Source organism: Nicotiana tomentosiformis, chromosome 2 (assembly GCF_000390325.3).
Source record: "Nicotiana tomentosiformis chromosome 2, ASM39032v3, whole genome shotgun sequence".
Classification (NCBI taxonomy): domain Eukaryota; kingdom Viridiplantae; phylum Streptophyta; class Magnoliopsida; order Solanales; family Solanaceae; genus Nicotiana; species Nicotiana tomentosiformis.
This window is the reverse complement of record NC_090813.1, coordinates 62426181-62439142: the sequence shown is the minus strand read 5'-3', so window position 1 is coordinate 62439142 and position 12962 is coordinate 62426181. Positions and strand designations below refer to the sequence as shown.

At 33.8% G+C, this 12962-nt stretch overlaps 1 protein-coding gene across 2 annotated transcripts; it reads left to right on the top strand.

Annotated features, from left to right (window-relative positions):
• The first annotated feature begins 5974 nt into the window (after positions 1–5974).
• Positions 5975–12686, top strand: LOC104104477 (transcription factor GTE12). 2 transcript variants are annotated; one of them, XM_070195450.1, is made up of 11 exons: positions 5975–6224; positions 7327–8252; positions 8386–8464; positions 8544–8630; positions 8724–8776; positions 8868–8928; positions 9019–9102; positions 9205–9323; positions 9413–9479; positions 11880–12001; positions 12239–12686. In XM_070195450.1, exons 2-11 carry the CDS (start codon positions 7341–7343, stop codon positions 12470–12472), a joined length of 1818 nt encoding a protein of 605 aa, XP_070051551.1. In that variant the 5' UTR covers positions 5975–6224; positions 7327–7340; the 3' UTR covers positions 12473–12686. The 2 variants fall into 2 exon arrangements, with proteins under 2 accessions (XP_070051551.1, XP_009610867.1); XM_009612572.4 differs by having other exon boundaries at positions 5976–6224; positions 8386–8449; positions 8532–8630.
• The last annotated feature ends 276 nt before the right edge of the window (positions 12687–12962 follow it).

Genomic DNA, 12962 nt, shown 5'->3' with positions numbered 1-12962 from the left:
CAACATTGCTCTGCTTTGATATATTTGTGATGGTTATTTAAGTTGTTTGAAGATGTATATCAAATATAAAGTGGGTGGCCTCATAATAAAATAGTTGTTGGTACACCACTTGCTATTATTGATAACACTGTCATGCCCCTTAATATGATATTTGCAAGTAATGCATGACATAAAAATTTTATTCTGATTCCTCCGGAGGCATCTACAAAGAATAATCCCATTATAACAGAGTCGACTCTTTATAATATAGTCTTGAAAGCTTATTTTTTTATTAAGATTTAGCTTTGATTGTGCTTCTTCACTCACTTGTATAGAATTTTGATTCTTAATAATATACTAACCTTTTTACTTTGTGTTATAAGCATTTTTTTTATGGAATAAATTTATGTATCCTAAGATTTTTTTTAACTTGAATAAGAATTTTACTCATATAATAAATTTAAAAAATAATTGAATTGTATTATCTTGCTAAATAATTAATTAAAATTTTTAATTATTTGGTTTTAGGACAAAAAATAATTTATTCTATGTTAATTCAGATCTTAATATTAGTTCATCTCTTATTTTGAATATTTAATCTTAATTATAATTTTATCCACTATAAATTTTATTTTCAAAGAGTAAAAGATTGATATAACATTTCACCTTTAGATCTTTATGTTTGTAGAATCATTAGTGGTATTGACTTTTACCAATCATTTTTTTTCTCTTTCTCACATATTTATATTTTAAATATATTTTTAGTTGTTGTTTAATAATTGGGTATTTTTCAATATTACACAAAAAATTGATTAAAAATATTATTTGAGTGGGAAAATAGTTCAAATATAATATAAAAATATATTATCGTGGGGGTATTTTTTTCTCATTTTCAACTCTTTATGCAATTGTGATGACCCAAAATGTCATCTTTAAATTTAATAATTAATTTTGTATTCTAAGACCTCGAAAAGTACTATTTGTCATTCCTCGACTTGCGTGCACAGTCCACAAAATTTTTTGAAAAGTTTTCAGGTGAAAAATGGATTAAAATGTGAATTAGAGCTTTAAAACTCAACTGAGTTGACTTTGGTCAACATTTTAAGCAAACGAACTCGGATCAGTGTTTTGACTGTTCCGGTAGGTCTGCATCGTGATTTGGGACTTAGGCGTATGCCCAGAATCATATTCCGAGGTCCCTAGCCCGAGATATGGAATTTTGATAAAAAATTAAAAGTTTAAGTTCAAATAGTGACCGGATGTCAAATTATGTGCAAACGACCCTGGAATAGAATTTTGATGATTCCAACAACTCCGTATGGTGATTTTGGATTTAGGAGCGTGATCGAAATTTCATTTGGAAGTCCGTAGTAGAATTAGGCTTGAAATGCCAAAAGTTGAATTTTTGGGAAGTTTGGCCGGGGGGTTGACTTTTTGATATCGAGGTCGAAATCCGATTCTGGAAATTGGAATAGGTCTGTTATGTCATTTATGACTTGTGTGAAAAATTTGAAATCATTCCGAATTGATTTGATGTGTTTCGGCACAAGATATAGAATTTGAAAGTTCAAAGTTTATAAATTTTGATTTGAAGTGCGATTCGTCGTTTTGATGTTGTTTGATGTGGTTTGAAGCCTCGAATAAGTTCGTATTGTACTTTGGGACATGTTGGTATAATTGGTTAAGGTCCCGAGGGTCTCGGGTGAATTTCGAAAAGTAAACGGAATAGATTTCGGACAAAGAAGGCTGCAGTGCAGAAATTTCGCCAGAAATATTTGGTGCGTGGAGCCAAATTTGGAAGCTTATATCTCGCAAGCTATAAGGAATCGGAAACATTTCAAAATATGAAAGTTTTAGCTCTTTGATTCTAGTTTCCAGAAAGTTAAACCATTCATTATTTGGACATTTGTACAAAATGTTATGATGGATTGAATGAAGGCTGGTAGAGCAGTTTCGCCAGAAATTTCTGATGTGTGGAGCCGACTTTGGAAGCTTATATTTCGAAATTCATAAGGAATCGGAAAATTTTCAAACATGAAAGTTGTAGTCGTTTGATTCTAGTTTTCAGAAAGTTAAACCATTCAGCATTTGGACATTTTTTACATAAAGTTATGATCGATTGAAGGAAAGCTGGTAGAGCAGTTTCTGGTGGACTTTTAGTGACGAAAATGGACTTTTAGTGACGGATTGGCGGAAACTTAAGGACCAAAAATAGTCATTTTATTCATTTCGTTTTGGATTTTTGGAGCACGGTTCTTGGGCGATTTTCACGGAAAAATATTGGGGCAAGTGTTCCTTATCTTATATTGATTATATTTCATGATTCCATACTCATTTACATCATGAATCCGTGAATTTATGGAAGAAAAATCAAGATTTTTGCAAAATCTTCCAAAAATAAAAATTTAAGATTTGGAGGTCGAGTTGTTATCGAATTTTGGTAAAATTGATATGAGTGGACTCGTAATTGAATGGGTTATCGGATTTTTTAAGTTTCGCCGGATTCCGAGATGTGGGCCCCACGAGCAAATTTTGAGCTAATTTCGGATTTTATTGAAAAAATTTAATATTTTCTTATGAAATTGATTACTATTATTTTTGTTGACTGTATCGAATTAATTATGACTAGATATGAGTCGATCGGAGTTGCAAAAAATGAGAAAAAAACATAATACTTGGTTAAATTGGAGCAAGTCGAGGTAAGTGACTTGTCTAACTTTGTGTGGGGGAAATTCCCCTAGGATTGATAATTATAATGTGTGAAAAGTCATGTACACGAGGTGACGAGTGTGTACACGGGCTAAATGTGAAAGATTATGTTTTAAATTGTGTAGATCATTGTTGTGCATTAATTAAATTATTTTATTTTATTGTATTCTTCATTATTGATTTAATGTTTATATTTTTAAATTTGCTTGACCTTTTCCTGCTAATTGTTTTATCTGTTTAGTTGGAACTTGGTTTCTTTTATTCTGTGCATTATTTGAAGGTTGATTTTATTTAAATTAAATATTATTAATATGAAGTATTTTATATTTTTAAACTTGATATTGAAGCAACGTATTAAAGATTTTGAAATATTATTTTCCTGAATTATTTACTCCTGAATATTTTTGTAAGATTTTCGTACTCATTGTGATAGAGCAGTGAGCTCTTTATTGTGAAAAAATATTATTGTTGAATTATTTTGACATGAGCCGTGGGCTCTTTATTGTGGAAAAATATTATTGTTGAGTTATTTTGACATGAGCCGTGAGCTCTTTATTGTGAAAAAATATTATTGTTGAATTATTTTGACATGAGCCGTGAGCTCTTTTTTGTAAGATTTTCGTACTCATTGTGATAGAGCAGTGAGCTCTTTATTGTGGAAAAATATTATTGTAGAATTATTTTGACATGAGCCGTAAGCTCTTTTTTGTAAGATTTTCGTACTCATTGTGATGGAGCAGTGAGCTCTTTATTGTGAAAAAATATTATTGTTGAATTATTTTGACATGAGCCGTGAGCTCTTTATTGTGAAAAAATATTATTGTTGAGTTATTTTGACATGAGTCGTGAGCTCTTTATTGTGGAACAATATTTTAGATGAATTATTTTGGCAAGTTAAATTATTTGAGCACATGAGGTGCAAATTGTGATATATTGTGATATTGATACACATGCGGTGGTATAAGGTCTGGGTATTGAAACGCATGCGATGAGATAAGGGTGGCTTGATACGCGTGGCTAGTAGAGGGAGCTACTAGAAGTCATGCGGTGAGATAAGGATGGCTAAAACGCGGGACGCTATTTCGAAAAAAATATTTTCTTTAAAATAAATTGTGAAGGCTCCCGCGGTGAGATAAGAAAATGAGATATTGTGAATTTGTTTATGATTTGGGACTACAAGGCGGTACCTCGGGAGTGCCCTTGTTGATATTGATTTATGGCCGCAGTTGCCTTTGATTATTGTTGTGATTTTCTTAAAGTTGAAAAGAATTCTGTTTTGTTTCCACGAGGTATTTATTTGCCATTATTTGATGTAATTAAATGTGACATACTACTTGATTCATTTCCATTGTCATTTTATCTTATAATATTGTTTAAACATTTTACCATGCCATTATTTATTCTCCAGTAGGGCCTGACCTGACCTCGTCACTACTCTACCGAGATTAGGCTTGGCACTTACTGGGTACCACTGTGGTGTACTCATACTACGCTTCTGCACATCTTTTTGTGCAGATCCAGGTACATCTTATCAGACCATGCATCAGTAAACTAGCTGTACGAGGAGACTTCGAGGTATATCTCCCAGCGTCCGCAGACTCCGGAGTCCCCTTCTATCTTACTATGTTGTCTTCCTTACTTGCTTTAGACTCTGATGTATAGAGACATAGAGAATAAATTCTTAGAAGCTTGTGACTTATTTCTACCGGATTTTGGGAGTTAAAATTGTTTGAATTGTAGTTTATTTATTTCAGATATTTATTATTATTCCGCATTGATAGGCTTACCTAGTCTTAGAGACTAGGTGCCATCACGACATCCTACTGAGGGAATTTGGGGTCGTGACAGCAATCCATTTAATATATATATATATATATATATATATATATATATATATATATATATATATATATATATATATATATGGACATTATGGAGTGGTAATGTATTGCCAATACAGCAGATTCTTATGAAATTGATTTTATTAAACTTTCCTACATATTTTTAATAAGAATTTAATATATTAAAATTTATTAATTTTAAAATCTTAAATATTAAAAATATGCAAATAAGATATTGTAGTAAAAAAAACAGGTTATTGCAGTTATGTTATTTCCCTATGAGTTCTTCCGCTTAATATTTTAGGGTTATTTTGGTATATTAATATTGTATTTATGCTTTTATAATAAAATATGCTCTCATTTTTATAAATAGATTTGGACAATATAATGCATTCTTAAATTGAATTAGTAATAGGGCGTTATAATACGTTTTCGAATTAAATTAGTAATAGAAATTTTTAAGAAGTATATCCTAAAAGTAATAGGATTACATAACTAAAGATATTTACTTGTTCAATTTTATATGAATTAAATCGCCTGAAAGTAATTATACTAATATGATTCCTAAAGGTAATCATGTAGGATTATAACGTGTAGTATTATGTCCTAAAACTAATAGGATTATAAGGCTAATATCTAAAATTTCAGTTATGTCATTTTATTATAAGTTATTATACTTAATATTACAAGGTTATTTTCGTAAACCGACATTGTATTCATACTTATATATTAATATAGATATAGATATAGATATAGATAAATAGATAGATACACATTTCAAATTCAAATATTCTTACCTAAATATTTTAAAGAGGAAAACACATAAATAACAACATAACCTACCATTAATACAACAAAATATCTATAATTACAAATATTATATAACTAACTTACCTAAAATCTCCGTCTTTACAGGCGATAATGAATTACTTTAAATTAAACTATAGCATCAATGCAATAATATTTATTTTCTATTTAAATGATTGTTGCGTCTATCTCGACATAATTGCTTCTACACATAATTTATTCTTATTTTATATTTTATACACGTTTTTATTAATACACACAGAATACACGTGCAACACACGTACGATAGAACTAGTAACACATAAATAATTACAAAGTAAAACCTCAATATTATCTATAACGAAAAGCGGACAATAGAAAATACAGTTCATCTTAGATTTAATTCTAACAAAAATATTTATAATTTTATAAGAATTAATTTTTATATGCTAGAACTAGCATTAATTTTATTTCTAAATTTACTGATGTCATTCACTAATTACTTAGTAAGTAAACACTATTAAACCTAAACTTGGGGCTCAAGCAAAATAAAATAAAATAAATAAAAGCAGGAATATTCCAAATTCCTTCAAAGGGTTAAAGGGTCTTTTTCCCTTTAATATCAAAGGCGGCTCATACTAGGGAGACAAGGAAACAAGGGCAAGAAGAATTGATAAAAACCCTAAAACTTCAGAGACTCGCTCGCTCGCTCATCACTCTCTCTCTATAAACAGCACGCTTCTACTCATAGCAGTTTGTTTCTTCTACTCCCCCAAAACTTTCACCTGCTGCATCGGGGAGAGGGCTCTCAGAGCCCGTCTTCTCTTCTCTTAGTTCTGTTGTTAAGAACTTTTAACTTTCGGAAGAAAACTGATTTCGGCTTGAATGGGGTTTTGATTTGAATTTCAGGTAATTCAGTATGAAGTTTGTTTCTTTGTGCGAATTTAGGTTAAATAAATTGTGGGTCTTTTTTTCTTTTTTCTCTTTTGTTGAATATCATAGTTCTTTGCTTGATCGTGGTCTTTGTGTTTTGGGGGAATTTGTCGTTTAGGTTCAATTTTGTCGATTCTATGTGTGATGTAGGATAAATAAAATCATAGGTCTTTTTGTGTGAACTGATTTGGTTTGATTCAACTCTGTTGGTTCTTTCTGTGTGATTTTTAGGGGCAGAAAGATTATGGGATTATGTTTTGAAATCATTGTCTTGTGCTTCTTTGGGGAAAAACAAGCATGATGCTTTTGAGAATTCGTTATTTGGTTCAACTTCCTTCCTTATGCATGCGTTTAATTTGGGGAAAACTATTCATATGTTTTTGGAATTTATAGTTTTGTTTGAATTTTGTATATAAGTCATGGGGGAACATAAAGGATGTTTTCTTTTTTTTAAATTCATCTTTTGCTTCAACTCTCTGAAATTTTGTTTTTTAATTTCTCAAAAAGTTATTTTTTTCTCCTTCAGTTTTTTCCCTTTTAGGCAACTTTTCTGTATACTTTATAATTCGGGGAAAAATTATTCATCCATCAAATTTTCCATCAATATTGATCAGTTCTTAGTTTGATGATGAGATCATACACTTTAGTTGCCATCTAAATTTCATGCTTAAAAAAAAGAATTTGGTAACTAGGGGTGGGTGGGGGTTAATCAAATCATGTTGAAGATCTTAATAATGAAATAAGTGTAGTACATTAACTAAGAGCTTATGCTAACTTTTTAAAGTCCCTGTTTTAGGAGTATATAACAATTTCTATGTTTTGTTCTCTCTCTCTCTCTCTCTCTCTCTCTCTCTCTCTCTCTCTCTCTCTCATGGGATTTTGGTGACTTGCAAGAAATAAACTGAGTCTTGATATCAAGGACATTTTTGGTTTTTTAATCATCTCTTTTTTTGCTGGGCGAGTGTTGTATTTTTTAAGTTTTCTTTCTACTCGTATCAAAGTTGTATCTCAAAAATTTCTATCAAAGTTGCCGTCTGGTTTCCCTTTTAATTCCTTTCCGTTACTCTATATATTCCAGGGTCTGTATGTTCAATGGTTACTGCTCAATCTCCGAAAGTGAACAGTTCTCTTCAGCTCCTGGAGTTGCCCACCATGAACGTTTGTGATAGCATGGTAACGAAGAAGCTGAAAATAAAAATTTCTTCCAAGGGGGTGCGGGCTGAATCTGTGGGAGGCTCTGAGATGAATATAAAGGTGAGACTACCTATGCCATCTGACTCTAATAAACGTGCACCTGAGTTAGTGCTGGACAATGAAAGAGAGAAAAGGCGGAAAATGGATCGGAATGTAAAGCAACAATGCTGTAACATTCTGAAAGGCTTAATGGCTCATCCTAGTGGGTGGCCCTTCCTTGTACCAGTGGATCCAGTCCAATATAATATTCCTGACTACTTCACTATAATTACAAGACCAATGGATTTGGGGACAGTCAAAGCTAAATTGGATGGCAATGTGTACTTCGATGTTGATGCATTTGCCGCTGATGTGAGGTTGACGTTTGCAAATGCAATGAAGTATAATCCTCCTAATAATGATTTTCATCTCATGGCTAAGAGATTAGATAATATTTTTAATCAGAGGTGGAAGTTGCTGGAAGGAAAGTGGAAATCTGAGAGCAAAAAATTCAGCCAGGATTGTGTTTCAAGTGATAAAAGAAATGGCTTTAAGAATACAAGGGAGACTTCCTTTAAGAAATCTGCACCTCATGCTAATGGTCTGAGCAACAGGCTAATGCCTTTGGAGGAGAAGCAAAAGCTGAAGAAAGAACTTGTTGATTTACTTAGGGGAAATGTAATTAAGAGAATGCAGAATGCTCTCCAAAAGTTTGGGTTGGTGGGTCTTAAAGAAGAGAAGCTTAGCCTGGACCTAGATAAGTATGATGATGACACACTATTGGAATTGAAGAGGGTGGTTAGAGCTTATTCCAATTTAGCTACAGAAAAGGTAAGACGTTTATCTTAGTCACATGATTGAACTTCAACTGGTACAATAACTGTTTATTGCGAAGGAAACTTTAAACTGTTATCTTTTTTTGTAACTCTTAAAATGTTATCTAATTGGTGCTCTTTTTTTACAGGCAGAGCCCGCTAGTGTAAAACAAAGTGGTGGGCATCTGTCGTCCCAGGAGACTGTCCAAAAAGGTATGAAAAGGCCGGGTATAAAATTTCTGCTCTTATGGATCTTTTCCAGGGGCTGATTGGAGATGTGTCTTTTTGGGCACAGATAGTAGCACAGGTTTTATTTGCTCTGCCAATACCAAGCAACAAGCAAACACTATTGCTTGCCACCTTCAAGGTGTTGATACCCATGCTCGTCCCAGGAGTAAGTTTGTTCTGCCCCCTTCTTTCTTCAGCCGCTTTGGAGCTCAAATCTTCAATTGCTAATAAACGAGTTGTACTTCTGTTTGCGATTCAGATTTTCCTACAGAAAGAAAGCTAGAACAAGATCATTCGGGTGTTGCTAAAAGGGTCGGTGTCTTGATGTTAAAAATATCTTTGAATAGATTTAGGGCGTTTGCCATTCCTTTCCTGGCAACTGACACCCTGTATGCATTTTCAGGACAGAGAGGTGACAAACTCCTTGGCATCAGCTTCATGTAGAACTGATCTGAACTCTCATGGTGATTGCAAAACACTCTTATATTTGTTCAATAGCATGCATAAAAAAATATTAATCTTCTTACTGACATGCTGTTGCCGACAATATGCAGGTGGTCTAGGAGTACTTTATGAAGAAAATTCTTGTTCCAGTCCAAGTAGATCAACCTGTGCTTCCACTACTACATATGGTGAAGGTGAGTATGTTGCTTGCACTCTTTCTATCATTTTTTCTTTTTGTACCCGAGAAGGCCAATGAACTGAAGCCTAATCTGCTGATGACTATTTTCTGGAAATAGGCTGGGATCCTCTAATGAACATTGATCTTTCCCCGACTAAAGCACTACGTGCTGCAATGCTGAAGAGCCGATTTGCTGACACCATCATCAAAGCGAAACAGAAATCGCTTCCAGTTGATGTAATTCCTTGCCTTTTCCTCTTGAGAGAACATATAACATACACTATTTAAGTTGTTTGGTTTGAGACAGCTGTTTATTGCTGAATCAGGGTGATAAGGCTGATCTGCATAGAATGCAGCAGGAAAGAGCCCAACTAGAAAAGCAGCAGCTTGAAGGTAAGATGGTTTTATTTATTTATTTTTATAATCGAAGGTAAGATGGTTTATGTTGTGATTGATTGATTGACTTCTTCTTATGGTAGTAGCTCAAATGGAATTGGGATAATAAACTCAAGCAATTTTACTTATATAAAAAATCTCTTAAGTAATTTCAATACACTAACATGGAATCACAATCTCTATCTGGCTTGTTATCAATATTGATGCAGATAAAATAGAGGATTGCTTACTTATAAAACAAAACAAAATTATATAAGGCAGAAGGATATTTTCATTAACTTTTTTAATAGCCAACTGATGCTTTATGCACTGTCACCATTTCTAGTCCTGCCATGGATTCTAGAAAGCTCTTAATGTGATGTTAATTAATCTTCTAGAGTGCCCTGGATTAAAATAGGCTATAGTAGCTGAATGGACAGAAGCTTCAAACTATCTGAGCCCAAAACAAGTCCTCTAAGGCGTGTATTAAGTTTTTCCTGTTTGGTCTTGTAGTGTTTGGATTTGATTTAAAAAACCAATTCAAACCAAAGTAAGCTCAGGTTGATTGGATTTTTTCCTTCTCGGTTTGTTTTATCCTGGATTGCTTTTTCAGAGTTTTATATTTGTTGCCTTCTCCTCTTCATTAGCTATGAGATTTAGCGAATTAATGTGTATTGCAAACTTTCAACATATCGCATCGGTATATTAAATGGACATTAGTAATTTCAAACTAAATTAGATCTTAAGCATTTCTTATTTTTTATCCTGAGAAATCTGGAGCCAACTTAGGACCAACTGCAGCCTCCGAAACTCGGAGATGATGGGCTGGCCTCTCTATCTTTCTCCGTTTAAATACTAGGCTTAGTTTGTTTGGCTTAGGGATCGAACTTGTGACCTAAGCCTCAAATCTCTCAACCTTTGCCAAGTGAGCTAATCCCTGTGGGCTCATATCTAGATTTTAGCATGTTTTCTGCAGATAGAGATAGTTTCATAAACAACAAAATGTAGATTTTTTTCCACAAAATCTTTCTGAGGGAAGAGAAACTTAAACTAACATTTATCGTACAAACACATAACACAAAAGTAATCTTATATACTGAAATGTTTGTTCTAAAGCTCTCACTATGACAAATAGGAAACAATAGCATCAGGATGGTTAATTTCACTCACAAAAATGACATATTAAACAACTGAAAAGTCTTGATGCTCAATAAAAAGTGACAGATAAAGCAAATAGATACTATCTGATGATCCATTAAGTTATCTTTTGCGCGAGTCACATGCTTCGAATCCAAATGTTTAGTGCCCTTTGGTTGTAAGAGTGAGAAACTAGAAAGACCGAGAAAGCAGGAAGTTTTTGTGAAGCTTAAGTGAAGTTGCAAAATCCTAACTTTCTAAGCTTTGTTATTTTAAGCGCGCGCGCGCTTAAGCCCTGAAATGAGGCTCAAAACAAGTTGAGCGCTTCGCCTCACTTAGGATGGTTAATTTCACTCACAAAAATGACATATTAAACAACTGAAAAGTCTTGATGCTCAATACAAAGTGACAGATAAAGCAAATAGATACTATCTGATGATCCATTAAGTTATCTTTTGCGCGAGTCACATGCTTCGAATCCAAATGTTTAGTGCCCTTTGGTTGTAAAAGTGAGAAACTAGAAAGACCGAGAAAGCAGGAAGTTTTTGTGAAGCTTAAGTGAAGTTGCAAAATCCTAACTTTCTAAGCTTTGTTATCAAAGGCGCGCTTAAGCCCTGAAATGAGGCTCAAAACAAGTTGAGCGCTTCGCCTCACTTAGCGGGCGCTTCGTTCTAAGACATACTTTTCCTTGCCAATAAGCGTAATCCTGAAGAGGCGACACTAACAAATTTATATTTCACTTTATCATAAATTTTCTTCAAATTCTTTGTCCACATATTTTGTATTCACGCTTACAGATATTAGTCTTAGACTACACATACATATTTATAGTTTTTCTCCGGTTGTGCTTTTCTTCATTAAAGCTCACGCTTTATTTGCGCTTAAAGCCCCAATAGACCTTAGAGCTTTTTTGCGCTTTTCGCCTTTGATAACACTGTAATTCTAAGAACGTGAGATATTTAAATGCTAAAGAAAAATAGAAAGCCACTGCGGTTTTTTGGTTTTAAATTCATCTGAAACCAAACCAAAAAATATAACGGAACAATCAAATCAAATAATCAAAATTTTTATGGTTTGGTTATTTGTAATGCACACACCTACCTTGGAATGAATCTAGTGTTGTGAGGCTGAAGTAGTTGATGGCCTTTTTTCATTATATCTCTTTTGAGGTTGTCTACTCAATAAGTATCTGTATTAAGTGGTTACATCTCAAGTTAACTGTACATGGTTTTCTTTATTTTATGTGTGCTGTTTCTCTAACAGAACATTGGGTGTGTGCAGAGAAAGCCCGCATTGAGGCAGAACTTAAAGCTGCGGAAGTTGCCTCTCGAAGGAAGGCAGAGTCTGATTTAAAGATGCAGCGGGAGAGACAACGGGAAGCTGCCCGGATTGCTCTACAGCAGGTCTGCTGTTACTTTTGAAGCTATCCCTCCTCCCCTCCGCGCCCAACCCACTCTTTACACATCCCTCCCCAACCACCAATAACCCCCTTTTTCCAGAAAAAAAAGTAAGGATGAAGCGAGAGTAGAAATAACAAATGAAGAAAATATATCCCGGAACCGATTAGAATAACTGAATGACATTTTCTTTATCCTAATTGTAGTCCTCAAGTACTGAAAATCTTTTTTCTGCCTGAGCAGATGGAAAGGACCGTTGATTTTGAAGACAATTTGAAGATACTAAGAGATCTAGAAAAACTATGTAAATGCTGCTCAGATGCTGAGAATCTAACTGGTAATGGAGATGGATTCACTATCATATTGGGGGACAACCCTCTGGAAAGGCTTGGCTTATGCATCAAAGAGGATTACTTAAATGATGATGAAGATGAAATATTGAATGGAGACTGGGAAGATGGGGAGATCTCGTGCTAGAGGCGGTGCCTCCGCACATTTTTGTGGAACTTTTCTTGTTCCTTAACTGTTGTCCATAGTAGACTGCTCTATGTGTAAATACATCAGTTTTTATCCCACCCTTTATTTGTTCATAGTGCAATAATGTATTTAACTGCATATATGTGAAGTATTCCAGCTTGTGATATACTAAGTAGAGAAAGATGGACTCGATCGCATGAGTCTTTGATTTCAACGTTCCAGTTAAGCATATCCATCTCCACATGTCCCAGAGATACGGTCAGACAAGAAAACTGTGGCAAGGATCCCATGGTTTACTGCTTTTGCTGGTGCATTTATCCTTTAATGAAATATATTCAGATAAGTATGATAGATAACAAAACAAACCAAAATTGCCAACTGCAGCCAATTTCTCAAATAAACCGCTAGCAAAGCACTCCTCATGCCAATAGTAAAGCAATCAATTTTTCAGCTGCAGCCTGCAAACAAGAGAATAATTCTCTGTACGAAC

What these genes read in the sequence shown, in the direction of transcription:
- LOC104104477 (XM_070195450.1), top strand. Translation starts at nt 7,341, where the DNA reads ATGGTTACTGCTCAATCTCCGAAAGTGAACAGTTCTCTTCAGCTCCTG. An exon ending in CACTACTACATATGGTGAAG is followed by an intron (nt 9,103 to 9,204) that starts GTGAGTATGTTG and finishes TTCTGGAAATAG; the next exon opens with GCTGGGATCCTCTAATGAAC. An exon ending in CCCGGATTGCTCTACAGCAG is followed by an intron (nt 12,002 to 12,238) that starts GTCTGCTGTTAC and finishes CTGCCTGAGCAG; the next exon opens with ATGGAAAGGACCGTTGATTT.